The sequence below is a fragment of the Quercus lobata genome, chromosome 9, assembly GCF_001633185.2.
Source record: "Quercus lobata isolate SW786 chromosome 9, ValleyOak3.0 Primary Assembly, whole genome shotgun sequence".
NCBI lineage: Eukaryota > Viridiplantae > Streptophyta > Magnoliopsida > Fagales > Fagaceae > Quercus > Quercus lobata.
Window position 1 is genome coordinate 22,618,380 of NC_044912.1, and position 21,649 is coordinate 22,640,028.

The 21,649-nt window shown below is 36.3% G+C and overlaps 2 protein-coding genes and 1 long non-coding RNA gene across 12 annotated transcripts in view; 1 reads left to right on the forward strand and 2 right to left on the reverse strand.

Annotated features, from left to right (window-relative positions):
- LOC115960358 (F-box/kelch-repeat protein At3g23880-like) overlaps positions 1–2,234 on the reverse strand; it is a 44,290-nt gene extending 42,056 nt beyond the window's left edge. For 5 of the 9 annotated variants that reach the window (XR_004085167.1, XR_004085170.1, XR_004085168.1 and 2 more), the window contains exon 1: positions 1,683–2,234. Coding sequence is in view for 4 of the 9 variants with exons in the window: in XM_031079222.1 (XP_030935082.1) it covers positions 964–2,193 (1,230 nt within the window). In the remaining 5 variants the exon portion in view is untranslated. Of the gene's footprint in view, positions 1–933 lie in introns of all 9 variants that reach the window. The other 4 variants (XM_031079222.1, XM_031079220.1, XM_031079219.1 and 1 more) reach the window with 1 other exon arrangement.
- A 4,272-nt stretch (positions 2,235–6,506) lies between these two features.
- LOC115958945 lies at positions 6,507–9,076 on the forward strand. Of its 2 annotated transcripts, none has more exons than XR_004084728.1 (4): positions 6,507–6,721; positions 7,225–7,324; positions 7,436–7,584; positions 8,741–9,076. It is a non-coding gene; the product is annotated as an uncharacterized LOC115958945 (long non-coding RNA). The 2 variants fall into 2 exon arrangements; XR_004084729.1 differs by having other exon boundaries at positions 6,508–6,721; positions 7,225–7,278.
- A 1,717-nt stretch (positions 9,077–10,793) lies between these two features.
- Positions 10,794–12,713, reverse strand: LOC115958944 (F-box/kelch-repeat protein At3g06240-like; the record flags this gene model as incomplete). Its single annotated transcript, XM_031077221.1, has 2 exons — positions 12,516–12,713; positions 10,794–11,398 (listed from the first exon to the last, which is right to left on the reverse strand). Coding segments are annotated over exons 1-2 (762 nt in total), but the record flags the coding sequence as incomplete, so codon positions are not given.
- Between the last annotated feature and the right edge of the window lie 8,936 nt (positions 12,714–21,649).

Here is a 21,649-nt window from a genome sequence, read left to right on the forward strand (position 1 = left end):
TAGTGTGCCTCATAAGTGTCATTATTTAGGGCAATTCAAAAAGGTGCTAGAAAGGCCTCCTCAAGGATCACCCATGGATCAAGCCGAAAGCGAATACGAGAAACACAACCCACCTCAAACTTGATGAGTTTAGAAAACCTCTTACATTCATTCTAATTATGTTCCCACAAAGACAGACCATAGGGTTCAGCTATGACTCTCTCTCTCTCTCTCTCTCTCTCTCTCTATATATATATATATATATAAAGTAAATACTTGATTAAAAGTAGCATAAGTGTAACTACCCAAGTACACGGGATGACAGGAAGTGTACACAGGGCATAGGTACAAACTGAAATACGGAAATTTTAGAAAAATAGGAAATAAAAACTACTTCAAATGATTAATGTAGACCTAGAGAATTTAACAATAAATATTTCAAATTCGCCACTATTAACTCCTACCCATCAAAACAACAACCATTCCTTTCTCTCGCTAAAGAACACATGAGAAACCAGGGGATTGCATTCCAAGTCCCCTGCTTCTTCTCCCACCAAACCTCCCCCTCCAAGAAGACAACATTTCCTCTACCATTTTCTTCCTTTTTATTCCCCCTCTATCTCTTTTGCCATTTCTTTTTTTACGATTAAGAAGAAAAAAGAAAAAGAAAAAAGTAAGACAACTCTAATGAGTTCTTTTTAGCACTACAACACAGACACACAAGCAAAAGGTCATGCTGGCTCAATATTTTTATTGGTTCACTATGTGTGCAACAATCAATCACAAACAATATCAAATACTTCTGATCACACCAAAAAAACAAAAAAAACCAACAACAACAACAATATCAAATACGAATATATAATAGCCACAACCATAAACGGATCATATAAATCTGGAGCAAAAATATGGTCAAACGGTAAAAGCATGACAAGGGTTTCAATTCATCCATACCTGTGATGAAATCGCTTGTTTCAATTCCTCTCAGTATGATACCACGTTTGCTCCATCAAGTAAGGCAAGGTTCTCCATGTAAGTAGCTACATCTAAGTGGTAATCAATTTGATTACTAATCTCCTTCTCATGTAGAGCTTCAGGATCAATTAAAACAGACTTATGTTTCCTCTCTAATTCACTGTTGGTAGAGACCAGGCGAGACCTATGTCGAACTAGAAGTAAACCATACTTGGTGAAACCAATGAAATCAGTAGAACTTTCAATTGGTAGAACACAAAGTTTATTCCAGGAATCAAGCACACCATACTCCCTCATCACCCATATGGAGCATAGCTTGCTAAGTGGTTGTGCACCATGTCCAAATTTAATCAAAGCAAGTTTTTCCTTGTATGACGTAAGACATTTCGCAATAAGACCTCCTTCATCAGGCACTGGTAGCTCTTTGAATTTCTCACTATTGACATCAAATGACAAAATCATAGGAGTATAACGCCTCTCTTGCCCACCTCCTTCTTCTATCATTTCTATCATCCAATGCAAATGTCCACTAACAAATGGGAATGCCGAAATACCATTGAAACTGTAGGAAATAACATTGGGTCTCCAGTAGATTCCAAGTTCAACTCTTTTCCATGAATCCGAACTTAATGAGTACACCTCAACCTCAGGGGGAGGCATCCATTTGGTACGAGTCCATGAAAACCTGACAACCTTGTAGTCATTATTCAGGGAATCATATCCAAATCCGTGTGCCACATTAAGCACCTGGGTCTGGTTCAAGCAAGTATTGGGCAACCTCTTAAATTTTCTAATACTGGGGTTCCACAAGTACACATTTTTAGACTTTGATTTGATAAAATCAGTGAAACATAATATGCCATTACAAGAACCCACTAAACCGTGATACCCAGATTGAAAAGTGAAGGGAATTCTAAACTCGGATATGGTTTCAAAGGTGCGGTCGAAAGCGAGCGTACAGATTTGACTGTGAGGACGATGAAAAGAAGCCATGAGAACAACAGTCCTGGGCATGTGTATGACATAACCACCATCATGATTGTTGTAGCACAGCAAGTGGGTGGAGATGAAATTGGGGTTGGTGATGTAAGAGTACCAGGTTTTGCAAACGCACCTGAATCTTAGTAGGGATTTGACGGGTAGTCTTGCTAGGATTTCCAATACGATTTCTTCTGGGAGATCATGCTTCATCCTACGTCGGAGGATCTTCGTTGGTCGTGCTTCTTTCCTTTGGGACATTTTCGGACGGAAGAGAAAGAGACACTGTGTTTTTGATCCAACCCTTCTTTTTTTTTTTTTTTTTTACACTTTACTTTCTTTCATTTATTAAACTGCGTACATTTCTAAAATGTGGTTGAATTAAATCAATTAATGACTTTAGGATGATTTTTTTTTTAATTTTTGTTTGAGGTAAACTTTAAGGTAATTGTTAATAAATTATAATAAAAAAGTTTTTACACAATTTTTATAAAAAATATAAAAAAACTATCAAAAACATTTAGACATTTATTATTTTATTATTTTTTCAATAAAATGTTTCTAAAAATAATTCTTTTAAGACATTGGTTAACATTTCCATTTAAATTATATCTTTTTTTTTTTTTTTATACATCAATTGTGATTATTGATCTAAAATAATAAAAGTAAATGAGTATAAGAGAATATTTTACTTTTCTTTTTACATGCTTTGTATTAACTTAGGGTAAAGATAAAAAAATGTGAAGAAAAAGAAACAAAAAGGGTCCAACTCCTCTCCCGTTAGAAATCCTTCCATTTTCTACTTTTTTTGTATAGATGAAGAACACATGGCAATTAAGTGATCTAATGGTTCAAAAAAAGCTACGTCAAGCTATTCTATTTCTTGCAATCTCCTATTCTTTGCCTTTCCTCATAATCTCATAAGAGAATAGAATATAGGACTATTTCCTCCGAGGTGCTTTTCCCCCTCGTGATTTGGTTTCTGTCCTTGCATCCTTGTAAATATGAAGAAAGAGAAACAAAAGTTGAAAAATGAGAAGAAAGAAAATTTTATAATTGGTTGATTTTTTTTATATTTGATCTCATTTTAAATTGCTTTCATATTGTTTGGTTATTAAGACTCAAGAGGATGAAGAATTTAGTTCTTGTTGAGTAAATCTTTTTTAGTTAAAGTGGTTTTTATTTTCCAAGCTAACATGAAATTTTTTTATTATAATGAAGCTAACAAATATGCTGTAAATGTTTTTTTAGCTACGCCAACATTTTTTATTAGTAGATGACAGTAATAATATCATTGAAACATGTTTGAAAACAGTAATTACCAAATTGACAACCCAAAAAAAAAAAAAAAATTGAGGTAAAATAGCATATGTTTTTTCCCATTTAAGGGGGGAATGTACTCCTTTCTACCTCATACTTTTATTTAGCTTACTTTTAAATAATAATTAAAAAAAATCAATAAAAACAATCTATACCCAATAAACCATTACAATTACTAGATGAAGAGTTGTTTTGTTTTAATAAGAACAAATTATTTCACATCATCAATCTATTAAGACATTGAAATAACCCCCATTAATCCACACTTGTATTGTTCATGGTATTGTTCCACGGTTAATCACCTCCACCATGTCCACCAATCCCACAAAACCTTGTTTTGACATTGTATGTTAATCAAGAAATCAACAATCTAATATCCAAATTAATCTTTGATAATACCATTAGCTCCCAAAGAATCATGGATTTCTTTGGGGCTGCAATCTATATTTAACTTATGACTTGCAATGGCCAATAAGAAAGGGAACCATGAAATCCAGCTTAGTTGTATAGTGAGTGAAACTTATGTGTTATAAGCATAGAAGTCTAGAAGTAATTATTTCATGCCAAATGAACTAGTCACTATTCATCTTCTTTTTCCTATTTAACCTGTAAAGAGTGAAATAGAAAAAAAGGATGACTTGAAAATGTCTTCTTCTATCATTAATATATTTCAAATTATATTTTTAAGTCTCTTTTTTCCCTTCCATATAACAAGTGAGAGTGTGAAATGTGAACCCAGATTTTCTATGCTAGACTATATTTGGAAATTTATTTCAACTTACAGGCCTTTTCATTTTTATCTTTTTCCAAACAAAAGATTAAAAAAATAATTAAAAAAAAAAAAAACCAACAACAGTCAAGTAGACCTACAATCATATTCATATGATATAAAAGCTTACAAACTCAATTGTGCTTCAACAACTTCTATGACGATCAAATATTTGAAGAGCACCTAGGTTGTGACATTTTCCATCAAAAGAGAGGAGAGTATTTGTGTTGTGAGTAACATTGGAATTCCTTAAATAGGCTTTTTTAGTTTTTTGTAATTAATTGGCTGAATTTTTGGAGCTTTGATCTCATCTAAAATAGTTTTCATATTGTTTGGTTTGTCAATTAAGGAAAATATTTATTTATTTTTGATATATGTTTTAAAATTTTATCATTGAAATATACCTAAAAAGAGTAGGAACTATACGAGGAAAAAATTTCTGAGGGACTAAGATTAAATTGACCCTAAGTCGAGGACCAAAAGCATAGTTAAGCCTAGTTAGATATTTTATTTTATTTTTATTTTAAAGTTAGAATCCCTATTTACCTACGACAAATATTAATCTTATAAGTTTTATCTAACTTATTTTATAATAAAATAAATCAATACCAAATAAACCCTTTATAGTTACATGAATTCCAATTAACCTAATTGGTAAAATGTTTTCTTTAAAAAAAAATAGTAAAATGTTTTATCTCTTAAATAAGAGTAATCATCATGGAGCAGACATCATAGATTGAAAACCTATCGTAACAATTACTAGATGAAGATCAGTTGGCATACTTCACTCAAATACAAAATGGCAAAGTTGGCTAGATTCAGAAGACTGTTTCCATATCAGATGAAATTCAATTCCAGCAAAAGAAGCAAATTGTGTTATTCCCTTTGCAAATTGCAATTCTCTATGCAGTAATGAAGTTTAGACTCTGCAACAATTAACAGTGATAGCTGATATGATATGTGATTTATCCATTTAATAGATTACCACGCATCAAGATAAAATTTTCCAGTTATTTGCAACAACATATCCATTTAGAAAAGACAATGAGCAGCAGTACATAAAAGATAGAAATTCAAATTGCCACTCCTATTCATACAATCTAGATAAGAAGGGCAGTGAACTGAACACAATAAAAATGAAGGAAAAAAAAAATCTCCATCACATACAAGATACTGTCCCACATGAGGAATCGCATATCAAAAATCAAAAGAGATGGAAAGAAAAACTAAAATGATAATACAAACCTCATCATTTCTTTATCCTATTCTGCTTTCTGGAAGCATAAACAATGAAGCAAACACATTTAGGTGCAAATTGATACCAATTATACTTGCCTGCTATTAAGGCACAAGTTAGGCCAAACTGGTCGATCTCTATACCTATGGTTGCTAGTGCCATCCTTCTTGAATAGGCTTCCAAACTTTCCGAGCAAAGGCTTCTTCTACTTCTTATGTTGCTGCTGCTTTGATGGTAACCACTGTCAATATCTTCGGCAGAAATACCCTATTCATCTAATCAAAGCTCTCACCACCTTCCATCTTTGAGTCCACTTCCTCTTCAAAGCAGTCCAGCTCTTCTTCTCTGTGGCAAAAAAAAAAAAAAAAAAAACTCTTTTCAATAATGCAGCTCTCCTACATCTTAAATTCAACTTCAACAAAGTGCTCTTCTCTTTCTTACTCTCATCTTCCATCAGCAAAATATACAACAAAAATCACTTTATTATTTATTTTATATAATTTAAATAGGATTATTTTATTATTATACAACCAAGAGTTTCTACAAATTTAAAAGAAGTTTTATTATGTATTCTATATTATTTAATAACCTAACCAATTTTTTTTTAAATAATACTAATTTAAAAATATTATTGTATTAAATTTTTTAAAAAATTAATTATATTTTATATTATTTTGAATCTCTTTTAATAGGTTTCTTTTTCTTCTTTTTCCAGGTTTACACTGATTACAAGCAAAATATACAATTAAACACTAGCACATGCAGATTTTTATATACCAATTATTTAGTAGGATAACTCTAATGAGTTCTTTTTAGCACACAACACTGACACAGAAGCAAACAAGGTTATGTTGACTCATTATTTTTATTGGTTTACTACGTGTGCAACAATCAATCACAAAAAAATATCCTTCTGGTCACAAAAAATAAATAAATAAAATAAAATAACTCAACAACAACAACAATATCAAATCAATCAATCATCAATCAATTAATCAATATATTACTAAAAGCTGAGACGTAACATTTAATGTTGCTACTCTCACATTGAGCCACATCAGCAGCCATGTCATTTCTATCATCTTTTCTAAAATAATTTTTATCAATTTTAAATACAGATAATTATAAAATAATTTTCATCCCTATCTTCACCGTAAAGCCCACTTCTTGCAAATTTAATATCAGATAAAGCCCAAACCCAAAGCATTTTCAAACCCTATGCTTTCACGGTTGCAACTTTTTGTTTTTCCTTTCCTTTTGTTGCACACGGTTTTAATTTCCTGTCTCCCACGTTTTAGTTCTTTCCCCTTCCACCTTCTCTGTTCTACGGTTTCCTACGGTTTCACATTTAATCATCGCCAGCCTCTCTCCCTTCTAACGGCAACCTCTCTGTTTTCCTTCCTTCCTGTCTTCCTCTCCTTACAATATATAAATACTGATAGCAGCTAGACGATTCAGTTGAGGTATCTCTAAATCCAAGTTTCTTTTGTGCTCTATTCTTTTGCATGATCTTTTTTTCCCTTTTTACTGCGTCTTTCGTGCTGTGGTGTGGATGATTGTTATGTTGAATTTAATTACTTTATAAATCATTTTTCTTAGTGTGTTGAATTTTTGATTGCTGGGTCTTATCTTGTGCGATTCCAACGACTTAGTGTGACTCTGATTTATTACTGTGGTTTCAATTTTAAGAATGTGTGAATTTCTTTTATCAGATTCGTGAAACTTAAGTCACTGTGCAAGTATTTTTAAGTTGTGCTATGATTGTGTGCATACTTCTAAAGATTGTAAAATCAATTAATATATTTAGGTGTATTTTATTTTTATTTGAAGTATAGGGATTTTGGAGTATTCATGCTTTTGAGGCTATAGATCTTTAGAGGGTCGATCGTGTATTTTTTTTCTGTCATTCTAAATTGTTTGTCTTAATTTTTATTTTCTACTTTTGAATTGATGCCATGTGTTATAGTGATGCAAGGGCGCAAGTTGATGATGAAGATACAGCAATGATGAACATTATCAGGTTTAATGATTGGGTCACCATTAAAATCTTAAACTAGACAATGATGGTGAATCTCTTATCCACATCTCTCATTGTTTAGGTTTTTCTTATTCACTTTCAATTTTAAATAAATTTTTCCTTAAAACTTTGAAGAAACATTCAATGCTTTTTGCAACAGGAATCAACTATGTTGATATGACAAATTAGCTTTGGCGTCATTGGCTCCATCTGACAAATCAGTACCTAGCGGCTCTAGAAAGAAGAAGTCCAAGTGATCACTGCCATGTTCATGCAATACAAAAAACACCATTGTTTCTGCCAGAAAGGGTATGATCAATTTGAAAATATTACATGCTTTTAATACTGTTGGAATCATAGACAGTGATTCAGGCTTGGAAATATGTTTATTAGAAATTCTATTTACATCATGTATAGAAAGTAATTTGTGCAAGGAAAAGTTATAAAGTAAATGCATAATATATTCCTAAGGTAATTGCAAAGAACAAAGTCAGACATTGGGCATGATATTAGGGGACAATTTGTCATGCTTTATCTGTGGTAAATTAGCTCCTTGATTTAAGCATTGAGGCTGAGAATTTGGCTTCTGTTTGTTGCCATATTGGAATTGAGGCATGGGCTGCAAGTATGCTTCATTACTTAATATAAATCTTTCTTCTTCTAAGTTATATTTGATATTTGAATTGCCAATTATGTTGCTCATTAAATGTTTTTGAAGTGATGTGGTTATACATTTTTTTTTAATCTTTTATAGGATTAAATTAATTTTGATCTTATTGATACCCTTCAGACTTCACTGTGAAGCTTAGAAAGATTAATCGGTTTGAGACTTTCTGTCAAATTTCTATACTCTCACTGTGACTTGAAATGTGTGAAGATCATTAGTAGGACAGAATAACTTACACAAAAAAACCATCAAGAGAGACGACCAATTATCCAAAAAAATTAACAATTTAAACTAAATTCCTCCCTTCCCTGTCTATTTTTTATGTGAATATTTATCTTTCAAGTGGTTTGTTCTTTAAAATGGAATTAAAAATTCAATGATTGAAGTGTGTTTAAGGGCCACTCTCACTTGATTATTTAGCAAAAAAGAATGGGGTCTTACTTAACTTTATTCAATGTGAGTTTAATCTTTGTGCAATTAGGGTCAAGGACTTATCATCTGTGCAAAATGAACAATGTTGTATGTCGAATCGTTGAGATGAAAAAATATAGCATTTTTATTTTTATACAATATTGTCTAATAGTTGCTTCTTCTTTTCTCCGGCAATAGATTTAAACAATAATTCAATAAGTATGGGCACAGCTAACTAAACGGAAACTAAGAGATTTTATTAATCATTCAATTTCTTATTGGGGTGTACCTCTCTGTTGCTGCCTTTGGAAGGAGAAGCAAACATTTTTTTTTTATTGATCATATTTTATTAGAGAAGATGTCTAATAGAATGATGTCTTTATGTAGTGCTTTTGGAAGGAGAGAAATGCTAAGAAACAAAGTCTGCAACAACATTGAAACAGATGAAAATTTTTCCTATTCTCAGGCAAATCATGGTCCTCACGGAAGCTTCAAAGTCTAAGAAAGGCAAATGGATTGGTGTTTCATTTTAGTGTAAGAATTTGAAAAAGTTCCAATATGTTCATGGGCTGTCAAAGTTGAAAAGTGCATAGGAAGACTACTGCTATATTGTTATCTTTGAGGGTTCTCCCTATCAAAGTCATGAGAGAATTTGTAGAACAAGCTTCTTTATTTTTTATTCTATATATATATATATATATATATATATTGGACTTTAGGTTTCATGTAAGGTATTTATTTTGTCTAATAGATGTTTGTTGTACTCTGCTTGGCATATTTTTAAATTGGTACAAATTGTTGAAACATAAACTATTAGGACCTATAATACTTTTCAAAGTTGCTGTGTCAGGGCCTTAGGCCTTCACTTGGTATCAATTTGGTGGGCAGTAGGTTTTTGTTGAAAGTTGAGTATTGGCACTTGCCAGCTAAGTGGTTTGTAATGTTGCAAGTGGAACCTAAGTTTAATCAAGCACCATGGTCTTCTCTTTTGGTTCTTTGGGAGTCTCTTCAAGTCTTAATTCTTTGCTGACACGCTCTTGCACTTTTGTTCCTAAGAGTTGGTTTGTCTCTGCCTCTCTTTCTATATTGCATTCTGTAGGAATTTTGTTTCATTCCTGATTTCTCTGTCTCCATCTAAATGATTTTTAGTTGTGATATTTGTCTCAAATAGTTATGATTGGTAGGAATAATTGTATTTGGTGAGTGATTAGTTTGTCAGATCTTATTGTCAAATTAGAGGCATTTATATTTTATGGTGATGACCTTATTATTTCAATTTGAGTTTTGATTCTAGGAGTCATGTGGATAAAACAAAGTATTTGAAGTAGTTGAGGTCTCAAAGGATATGCATGATTCTAAAGAGAATTATCTATCAATTTCAATGTCAAAATTCTAAACTGCAAGTATAGGTGCATAATCCAAACTCCATATGAGTAACAATGATTGTAATTTGTGAACCAAATATGTTGTGAGAGATTGTAATAGAACTTGAAATTTCACTTTTAACTTTTAATTACAATTGCATTTTTGATCCATTTTATTGGTTTTTTTAAATAAAAAAAAAAAAAAACTATTTCTGTTAATAATATTATACTCAATCCATCTTTATTTAATCATCCTACTGTTTGAGACTTCCTGTTATAGAAAACACACAAATTTGAAATTCATACTTAAATTTAAGACCCTTGATAGGAAAAAATTATATTGGTTTAATTAATCATTAGCTTTTAGCTTTATTATTTGAGTTCTTAAAAGAGAAATAGTATTTTTCACTACAGTAAATAGTTTTTTTCCCCGCGCATTGCGCGGGTCTGCGTCTAGTACTAATAATAATGGCCACAACCATAAAAGGTAATATAAATCTGGGGCAAAAATTATGGTTTTAACAATACTAACATGCCTACTGCAGCCAGTAAAAGCATGACAAGGGTTTCAATTCATCCATACCTCTTATGACATTCCTTATTAGACACATAGCACCATCTTCCTAGTAAGACACCACATTTGCTCCATCAAGTAAAACAAGGTTCTCCATGTAAGCAGCTACATCAGAACGATAATCAACTTGATTACCAATCTCCTTCTCTTGTAGAGTTTCAGAGTCAATTAAAACATTCTTATATTTCCTTTGGAAATCACTGTTGGTAGAGACCAGCAGAGACCCTTTTTGAATTAGAAGTAAGCCAAACTTGGTGAAACTAATGAAAGCATTAAAATTTTCAATTGATAGAACACGAAGTTTATTCCAAGAATCAATCACACCATACTCCCTCATCACCCAAATTGAGCATAGCATGCTATGTTGTTGGGCACCAATTTTAAATTTAATCATAGCCAGTTTCCCCTTGAATGATGTAATAAGTTTCGGTAAACAACTTCCTTCATCATCAGGCAGTGGTAGTTGTTTGAATTTCTCACTGTTGACATCAAATGACAAAAGCATATGAGTAGAATGCCTCTCCTGTCCACCTGACATTTTAAACATCCAATGTAAATGCCCACTAACAAATGGTAATGCCTTAAAATAATTCCCATTGTAGTATAAAACATTGGGTCTCAACGAGATTCCAAGTTCAACTCTTTTCCATGAATCCGAATTTAATGAGTACACCCCAACCTTAGGGGGAGGGGACTTGGCAAAAGTCCATGAAATCCCAACAACCTTGAAGTCGTTATTCTGGGAACCATACCCAATTCCGAATGTCATAACAAGAAACTGGTTATCGGGCAACCTCTTAAATTTTCTAATACTGTGGTTCCATAAGTAAAAAACATTAGACCCTGGTGCATTATCATTAATGAAACACAATATTCCATTACATGAACCCACAAAATGGGGAAACCCAGATTGAAAAGTGAAGGGAACTCTAAACTCGGATATGGTTTCAAAGGTGCGGTCGCAAGTGAGAGTACAGAGTTGACCGCTAGAACGTGAAGAGCCAGATGAAGGTTCGGGAATGTTCCTAGGGATGTGTGTGACATAACTGTGATGATGAATATGATTGTGATTATGGAGGTGGGTAGAGATGAAATTGGGGTTGGCTATGGAAGAGTAGGGATTTTTTAGAAAATAACAACAAAACCCAAACAATATCATTAGTTAGGAAACGTTTTAAACTATTTTGGTTTCTAGCAATTCGAGTGAAGAGGGGTCGATTTCTGGGTTTTGCTCTCAGTTAGTGGAGTGGCCACGTAGGCAGAAATCGAGTTCAAAACTATCGGTTTGTAAGCTTAGAAAACGAGTTCAAAGGACTCGATTTCTAGGCTTGAAAAACGAGTTCAAATGACTCGGTTTACAGGCTTGAAAACCGAGTCCTTTGAACTCGTTTTTCAAGCCTGGAAACCGACAGCTGAACTCGGTTTCTTTGTGTGCAATGTCGTTCCAACTCAATAAAAACAAGAAAAAATGAATGCAATTGGATCAGAAGGTGTAGGGAAAAGGACGGAGTTGCCTCTAGGCAACGGCGACGGAGAAGGACGGAGTTGCAGAGACGGAATGAGTGAGGGAGACGGAACAGCAACGGAGAAGGACAGAGTTGCAGAGACGGAATGAGTGAGAGAGATGGAACAGCGACGGAGAAGGACGGAGCTACAGAGAGGGCGACGGCGACAGAGAAGGACGGAGTTACAGAGAGGAACCGGATCAGAGAGCGGACCTCCGTCGCCATTCTGTCTCTGCAGCTCCGTCCTTCTCCGTCGCCGTTCCGTCTCTCTCACTCATTCCGTCTCTGCAACTCCGTCCTTCTCCGTTGCCTTCGCCTCTTTACAGCTCCGTCCTTTTCCCTGCACCTTCTGATCCAATTGCATTCATTTTTTCTTGTTTTTATTGAGTTGGAACGACATTGCACACAAAGAAACCGAGTTCAGCTGTCGGTTTCCAGGCTTGAAAAACGAGTTCAAAGGACTCGGTTTTCAAGCCTGTAAACAGAGTCGTTTGAACTCATTTTTCAAGCCTGGAAATCGAGTCCTTTGAACTCGTTTTCTAAGCTTACAAACCGACAGCTTTGAACTCGATTTCTGCCTACGTGGCCACTCCACTAACTGAGAGCAAAACCCAGAAATCGACCCCTCTTCACTCGAATTGCTAGAAATCAAAATAGTTTAAAACGTTTCCTAACTAATGATATTGTTTGGGTTTTGTTGTTATTTTCTAAAAAATCCCTGGAAGAGTACCAGGGTTTGCAAACGCACCTGAATCTTAGGAGAGATTTCACAGGTAGCTTTGATAAAATGTCCAACACGATTTCATCTGGGAGATCATCATCATGATTCGTCCAACGTCGCAAGATCGCTCCCCGATCTTCTTTCATTTGGGACATTTTCCAACGGAAGAAGAGACACAGAAGAGTGTGTGTTTTAAACAGTGAGCAACACTAATTTTGGATTTAATATATACTGTACAAGCTGCCTTTTGTTTGTTTATTTGGGAATTTTTTTTCCAAATGGCCCTAAATATCAAACATTTTTGTTAGTTGTCAAGTTTCAAAACAATATTGGAAACTAATATCTCGAGTTTTTAAAACTCGAGATCCAATTACAATTCGAGTTTTTAGAGCTCGATTTTTGGTGTTTGTCGTACCCTTACTTGGACAACTTTTCCACGTGGACCAAATTTAGCCACGTAGAGATCGAGTTTATAAGACTTGAAATCGGCACACTCTAAACCTGAAACACAGCCACTTTCAAACGCCTCACTCAAACACTCTCAGTCTCTCAAACACTCTCTCAAAGTTCAAACACTCTCACTCAAACACCCAAATCAGTCACTCTCAACCTCTTGGCGTGCAACAAAACTCACCCTCACCCCTAAATCAGTCACCCTCAACCCCTCAATGTGCAACAAAACTCACCCTCACCCTCAAATGCTCTCCTCTTTCTTCACAATCGGCTTCAGACGATCCCTTCACCCATACCTTCAAAATCCCTTTTGTCCCTACCAACGGAAGTTCAAATTTTTTCAAGTTTGAAGGTATGTTTTCTCATTTGTATGTTCATTTATAGAGAATTGAGAAATGAGGAATGGGCTTGAATGGGTTTATTGTTAGAAATTTGAGTATTGTTTTATTGTTATAAATTTGAGTATAGATTTATTGTTGCTGGAAAATATCTATTTTCTATTTTTTTTTAATTCACTTTGTTCTTTCTGAATACTTTGTGTATTATCCCCAACATAGTTCTTGTTAGGTTATTTGGTCCTATAGGAAGTGGCTTTTAAGTATACTTTCTTAAGGTCTTTTGTTAATCTGTTCTGCTCTAAAACTAGTTATTCTGTTTTTGAATAAAAGCATGTTTAAATGTCTATGTTTGGTTCAAGATATTTTATTTGATGGCATTTGTACTCTATGGCTTTAATGTCAAGAATAAAATTATATGATATATTTTTTCTATTTAGCATTTTTTCTTTCTTTCCTATTCAAAGTGTTGAGCCCTTTAAATTGCAATTTGTCTGGTCTTATGTGGAGGCTGTCAAAGCTCTAGTACAGGCAAGGTTGAATCATGTTTAGCAGCCCCTCAGCAAAGAAAAGGTTCAGGCTGGTACTGTGAAGAATTTTGTGGAGTTTCTGAGTGACAATTCTAGCACATAGGTAGCAACTTCTGAAACTCAGGCTGGTAGTTTTCCCCAGTCAGCCGTGGGTGGTGGTGAGGGTGGGAAAGGGGGTATTGATGGTAAGAATAAATTTGAGGAAAAAATCCCGGAAGGAAATAAATTCAATATTTCCTTGAAGCCCAATTTGAATTCAAATATGATTGAGTTTGGAAAGTTACGTGATAGGAGGAAGGAATGTTGGCTAGGGAGAGGGCTGACTGTGAATGTGAATGAATATGGAAAGAGGTGGGTATCTTGGGATGGTGTTAAGGGTGTTAAACAAGCTGGCAAATGGGTGAGTAATACTGCCTATAATATTAACGTGGGTCTGGGCTCATCCAAGCAGAATTCCTAAGCCTTGTAGGGAAATAAAGAACCTATTTTGGGCCTAGGTCTGTCAAGACCACCTACTTTTGAGGCTGGAGAGAGTTCATCTAGTGGACTAAAGGCTCTGGAGACTTCTTACCAGAATGGGTTCAGTATTCCAAGCTTAGGTAGGAGTGCCACGAAGGATTTTGAGAGCTCAAGGACCACACCCACCATATCAGAGCAACGTATGACGTTGTCGTGGGTATCACTAGGCATGAATTCATCCTTAGCAGTGACAGAAATGGCGGGCAAGGGCGGAGAGGACACCACGATCCCACTAGCTCAGCCACCCACTGCATTGACTGGACTAGCGGTGGTGGCCCAAGCCTCCCACCATCAGATATCGCCAATCAGTGAGCTGAGTGGGTCGAAGTTGGTGCTGGTGGTGTCATCAGCCATGATATTAGAACCGGTAATGAACCCAATAGTATTGGCGCTACTATCTTTGGATTCTCCAGTGGGGAGGAGGGTAGGGAGGAGGATTTTGTGGGTTTGGAAGGACCAGGTACTTTTGATTTTGAGGGAGCTCAAATACCTAGCCCAACTATAAGGGAATTGGTAGGAGACTTGGATAAGTCTTGGGGTAATTCCAAAGATTGGATATTACAATTACATGATGGCAGGCAGTTAGTGCTCCCATTGTCTCTGTATCATTCTCCAGATAGTATGTTAGTCAGCTCAAGTTTGGAGGGAGACTGTGTACCAGGTAATGATTCTAGTACTTATGAAGGGCAAAAGGTTAGTAGGGCAGATGAGTGTGAGGGGCTAGTAGAGTATTTTCCTAGGTCAAAGAGTGAGTTGTGGGAAGTTGGTGAAAGGTTGAGGTCGTGTGAGGGTGGTAATGAGCCATTAGTTGTGGTACCTTTGGCCATGGAAGGTTCGACATAGTTGGAGTCTAGTCATGTGAAGGAGATTGGGTGTAAGGAGAGTGGATAGTTGCCAACTATCACATTGGGTAACCAATAGGATAAAGGCTTTTCAAGAAATCTGTGGGCACTTCATTGGAAGCTTTTAAGGAGCAGATTACAGGATTTTTATTAGCCATTGAGGCTAGAAAGAAAGATAAAAAGAAACGTGTGGTGGGTGATCAAACAAAGTTGGTCAAGTCAGGCTAGAAAGGTCAACAGGAGTTGAAGAATTTGTTGACATCTTTGAATGTTGAGTATGATCCAAATAAAGCAAGGAGTACAAGTTCTGAGCGGGCTGTAGTGTCTTATCAATGAATGTGAAGATTATTTCTTGGAATGTAAGAGGGTCGAATGAGTAGGATAAAAGGCTTAGGGTTAGAAACTTGAATAGAAAGTGGGGGCCAGATGTGGTTTGTCTTCAAGAAACCAAAATGGGGCTGATTAATAGAGCGGTGATTCGTAGCTTGTGAGGTGGACAACATGTTGACTGGTCTTCCTTAGGTTCTTGTGGAGCTTTTGGTGGGCTGTTAGTGATGTGGGACACTCGAGTAGTGAATAAAATGGACAAAGCAGTGGGTAGATTTTCGGTTTTTTGTAAGTTTACAAGTGTGTCAGATCAGTTTGTTTGGGCATTTACTGGTGTTTACGGTCCTAATTTACACAAAGACAAGAGGTTTTTATGAGAGGAACTTTGTGGCTTGAATAGCTAGTGGAGTGTCCCATGGTGTGTGGGTGGGGACTTTAATGTGGTTAGGTTCCCTTCCGAACGATTGGGGTCTAATTCTTTCACTACTGCTATGCGAGAGTTCTCCAATTTTATTTCGGAACAAGGTCTCATTGATCTACCATTGCAAAGGGGTTCTTTTACTTGGTCAAATTCTAGAGAAGTTGCCTTGAAGGCTAGGCTAGACAAATTCTTGTTTTCTGCAGATTGAGAGGATAGGTTTCCAACAGTTTCTCAAAGACGGATGTCTAGGTTGTGCTCGGATCATTTTCCAATTGTCCTTAAGGGTGGATCTTTTTAGAGAGGGAGTATGCCGTTTAGATTTGAGAATATGTGGCTTAAGGATGAAGGTTTTGTCGATAGGGTTCAGTCTTGGTGGGATTCCTATTAGGTTCATGGTGCACCGAGTTTCATTCTGGCCAATAAATTAAAGCTCTTAAAAAATGATTTGAAAAGATGGAATGTGGAGGTGTTTGGTCATGTTGAAGTTTAGATTAAAAAATTGTGGAAGGACCTAAGTGCTTTAGAGAATATGGAGAAGAGTCGGGGTTTATCAGCAGAGGAAAGGGTAGAAATGGGAAGAATCCGTGATGAGTTAGAACAAGCTACTCTGTTGGAAGAAATAAGTTGGAGGCAAAAATCTAGAGTTCTTTGTGTTAGGGAAGGCGATAGGAACACTAAATTTTTTCACCGCATAGCTAACTCTCATAGGAGGGTTAATTCTATTGATAGACTTATGGTGAATGGGGTGTTGTCTTTGAACCCGGCTGCTATAGCAAATATATCTCTCAGTTTTATAGGCAGCTTTATTTGGAGGATGTGGCTCATAGACATCTTCGATAATGTGGAGTTTTCTAGTATCTCGATGGAAGATGCAAGTTGGCTAGATAGGCCTTTTGAGGAAGAAGAGATGTTTGGGGTGATCAATGACTTTAATGGTGACAAGGCACCTGGCCTAGATGGCTTTTTAATGGCATTCTTCCAGTCTTGTTGGGGTGTTTTGAAAACAGAAATTATGGTTGTATTTCACAATTTCCATACTTATGCGGTGTGTGAAAAGAGTCTTAATGCCTCGTTCCTTGCCCTTATTCTCAAGAAAGTGGATGCTGTGGAGGTCAAGGACTTTCAGCCTATTAGCTTAGTTGGTGGGATTTATAAGATTATTTCTAAGGTGTTGGCTAATCGGCTTTGTAGGGTGGTGCATGAGCTTATTTCAGATTCACAAAATGCTTTTGTGAAGGGTAGACAGAATTTGGATTCCATCCAGATTGCTTCTGAATGTATTGATAGTAGATTGAAGTCAAGAGTTCCAAGTGTGTTATGTAAATTGGATGTGGAGAAGACCAATGATCATGTGAGCTAGGATTTTTTAATGTATATGCTTCAGCGTTGTAGTTTCTCAAAGAAATGGAGAAAATGGATAAGGTATTGCATTTCAATTGTAAAGTTTTCCATTCTGGTCAATGGTAGCCCCTCTGATTTCTTTGGAAGTTCTTGGGGGCTTCGACAAGGGGATCCTTTTTCTCCATTGTTGTTTGATATTGTGATGGAGGCATTAAGCCGAATGTTGGATGTGGCTGCCTCCGCCGAGCAATTCTCAGGTTTTTCTTTGGGTAGTACGGCTGGTTCATCAGTAATGGTGTCTCACCTTTTATTTGCAGATGACACTATGATTTTTTATGATATTGAACCTTCTCAGATTGCTAATTTGAGGGCGATTCTTGCTAGATTTGAGGAGGCATTAGGGCTTCATATTAGTCTGGGGAAGTCTGAGCTGGTTCTTGTTGGCGGGGTACATAATTTGGAGGCTTTGGTGGGTCTGTTGGGGTGTGGGCAGTCTTCTTTGCCCTTGAAATATTTGGGCCTTCCATTAGGTGCAAAATTTAAGGATTTATCTGTTTGGAATCCTATCCTAGAGAGAATGGAGAGGAGATTAGCAGGTTGGAAGAGAATGTATTTATCTAAAAGAGGTAAGGTGACACTCATTAAAAGCTCACTCTTGTCTTTACCTACATACTTTCTTTCCCTTCTTCCTTTACCAGGGAAGGCAGCAAAGCGTATGGAGAAATTACAGAGAGACTTTCTATGGAATGGGATTGGTGGTGAACCTAAAATACATTTAGTTAATTGGGCCAAGGTTTGTAGGTCTTTGCAGGTGAGGGGGTTGGGTATAAAACGGTTGGGGAACTTTAATTCTGCCTTGCTAGGTAAATGGTTGTGGAGGTATAGCATGGAGACTGATGCTTTATGGAAGAGGGTTATAGAGGCAAAATATAGGAACATTTGGGGTGGTTGGTGTACGAAAAAGGTGACAAGTCCTTATGGGGTCAGCCTGTGGAGATACATTAGAAGTGGCTGGTTGAACTTTTCTAAACTCCTTGTTTATGATGTGGGGGATGGTACTAGAGTGAAATTTTGGAAGCATGTGTGGTGTGGGAATTGTACTCTCCAAGAGGCCTTTCCAGAGCTTTATCATCTTAGTAGGTCAAAGGATTCCTCGATGGCTGAAGTTATGGGTTGGTCTACTAGGAGGTTTCACTGGAATGTACAATTTCGTCGTCCACCACAAGATTGGGAAGAAGAAGCCTTTAACCAATTTATGGGGTTGGTCTATTCTTCAACAGTGTGGGGGTTTGGCCCTAATAAGGTTTGTTGGAAACTTGCAAGGAATAGAGGTTTTGAGGTTAGAGGTTATTATAGCTCCTTCTACCCTTCTACTCTTGTTTCCTTTCCATGGAGAATGATATGGCAATCAAAGGTTCCTCCAATGGTGGCTTTCTTTTCTTGGTCTGCTTCCTTAGGTAAGATCATAACAATAGACAACCTTTGTAAAAGATGAGTGATGGTGCTTGACTGGTGCTATATGTGTAAGAGGTGTGGGGAGTCGGTGGATCATCTTCTACTTCATTGCTCCATAGCTTAGGAGTTGTGGTCCTTGGTCTTCTGCTTGTTTGGTATTCAATGGGTTATGCCTCATAATGTTATTGAGTTGTTTGAGGCTTGGCAAGGAAAGTTTGTGCGACATTGTCATATTGATGTTTGGAGACTAGTGCCTCATTGCTTGATTTGGTGCATTTGGCATGAAAGGAATGCTAGAAGTTTTGAGGGTTGTGAACGCTCTTTGTTGGAGATTAAGTCTTTCTTCTTACACACTCTCTTTGAATGGAGTGTGGTTTTTTCTCATTTTTCTTGTTCTTCCTTTTCTTTGTTTCTTCACCGTTGTTCTTTTGTTTCCTGATTTGTGCCCCCATAGTACATCCCCAATGTACTCAGTTTGGCAATCTTTCTATTATTAATAATATTCTTACATTATTTATCAAAAAAAAAAAAAAAATTGCAATTTTTCTGAGCTATTGCCATCTTGATAGTCATTTTGTGAGACTGCTAGTGAGTTTGATTGGTTGGTTGGTTTGTAGTTGTTGATTTGGTATGTACCTATGTATTTGGATTTTGGACTCTTTACTATAGGGGATGAGTCTCTTATGAAACAAGATGGTAATATAGAACATAATAAAATATGAACAATTTTGTGGATGAAAAGCAAGTACCCATAGTTAAGTGTTAAAATTGAAAATGTTTTGCAATCTTCCAAATCCATTACCTTTAGATATTATATTGTTCTAGAGAATTGTTGAATTAATTTGGTCAATGTACATGTTTGGTGGCTGGCTGGAAATTTAGGAGCATGGTTGGAAACTCTAGACTGGTTAGGGTAAGAATAATTGCTTTGGTAGTAAAGCTGTGCTTGGTGTTTACATTGTTAAACACAAGTGACTTCCTAGTGCTAGAGGAGAAATGTGTGATCTTTTTGAATTTTGATTTTCATTGACTGTATTGTTATTCCTACAATGACATTATTTCCTCGTTTTTTTAATTCCTTAATCATTCCAAACGTTCCTGTGTTATCTTCATTTAGTACACACCTTGGGTTTTTGGCACTTCTTAATAATCTATGGGAGGGAAGATGTTGGTGCTACATAAATGAACAAAGATACAGAGTGTTTCCATACCTAAAGAATGGCTGCTAGGCAGGCTGTTGACTCTCTCTAGGTTCCAAAGTCTGTTCCAAAGTCTTTTAAGACCTCTAAATCTCTATCTCTGCAATGCCTTTTTCCTCTCTGCTGTACCAATTATTAGGTGTTGAAATTGAAAATGTTTTCCAATCTTCCAAATCCAATAAGGGAAGAACAATTGCTTTGGTAGTAGAGTTGTGCTTATTGCTTACATTGTTAAATTAGTGGCTTCCTAGTGCTAGAGGAGAACTTCCTAATCTGTATGATTCTCAACTACTGTCTATTATTATTCATATTTCCTACAATGACTTATAAAATGTATCATTCCTGTTTCCTACAATGACTTATATACTGTCCTCATTTTTTTTTTCTTGTATGTAATGAATTCGGCTTGTTCTGATCCCTAAATTTCCTCTATTTTGGCATTTATTGTTGTTGTTATTATTATTATTTTTCCTCTTGCTAGAACTTAGAAGTTTGCATTTGGTAGGTAGTCTTGTATATGTACAGTATTATGTGTGCATATAAAGCCAAGTTTGTTTTTTTTTTTCCCAATCTATGACTAGTGTTACATAATGACAACAAGTTATTTGCCCCCACACTATTAATGATCTCACAGTAGCACTCTTTGCAATATGGACCCTCGGATTGATGAGGAGCCAGAGATCGTGTGCCCTGTTCCTATCATTAATTCATTGCTGAAGCAACAACCAAATCATCAATCAACTGACATTTGGAATGGCGAGGTGAAATATCTAGTTCTAACAACCACTTTAATTTTTACGTTCTTTTTTACTTTTAGCAAGTTCTTTCAAAATTGTATATTTAGTTCTAACAACCGCTATAATTTTTATCGATTTTGCAGGACCCAGTCCCACTTCAATGTCGTGGTCGCTCTTAGGAGATGGCAAACATATCGATGTAAGACAATCGGGTGATAGACATTATCAAGTTGGTGGGGCTAGAAGGATTGTTTAGGGCACCATCTAGAGAGATAGATCATGGCCTAATATTGGCCCTAGTTAAGCGATGGTGGCCGAAGACTCATACGTTCCATCTTCCACATGGTGAAATGTCAATCACCCTACATGATGTGGAGATCATTTTGAGACTTCTTATAGATGGTGAGGTCTTGGTTGGGCCGACTGGTTGGGGGGGGGGGGAATTGGAGCCTATTGTGTGAGGAGTTGCTTGGTTTTGGAGTTCCGACCAATGACAAAAAAACTTTGGTGGGGCAAAGAATTCTCATCAGCTGCCTTGTTGAGCGCATTGTAGAGCCACTTCCTCATGATGTAACGAAGATTCAGATACATTAGTATGCCCGGTGCTATATTTTAATGTTACTAGGGGAAAATATTTTCATGGACAAGTCGGGAGATAGGGTGCATCTGATGTTCTTGGAGTTTCTGTGGAACCTTCGTGATTCGCCACAGTATAGTTGGGGTAGTGGTTGCCTGGCCTGGTTGTACAGAGAGTTATGCCGGGCAAGTCATAAAGATCATTCACAGATTGGTGGGCCATTGCAATTGGTCCAGTATTGGGCATGGGCGAGGTTGCCATTCCTGTGCTTGAAGATAGAGCCCCCCAATACAAAAAAAGTCATTTCATTACACATTCAAAGGGCATGAATTACATACCCATTTCATTACAATTCATTTGAAGGGCACGAGTAAGTCACTCATTTCATTACATACC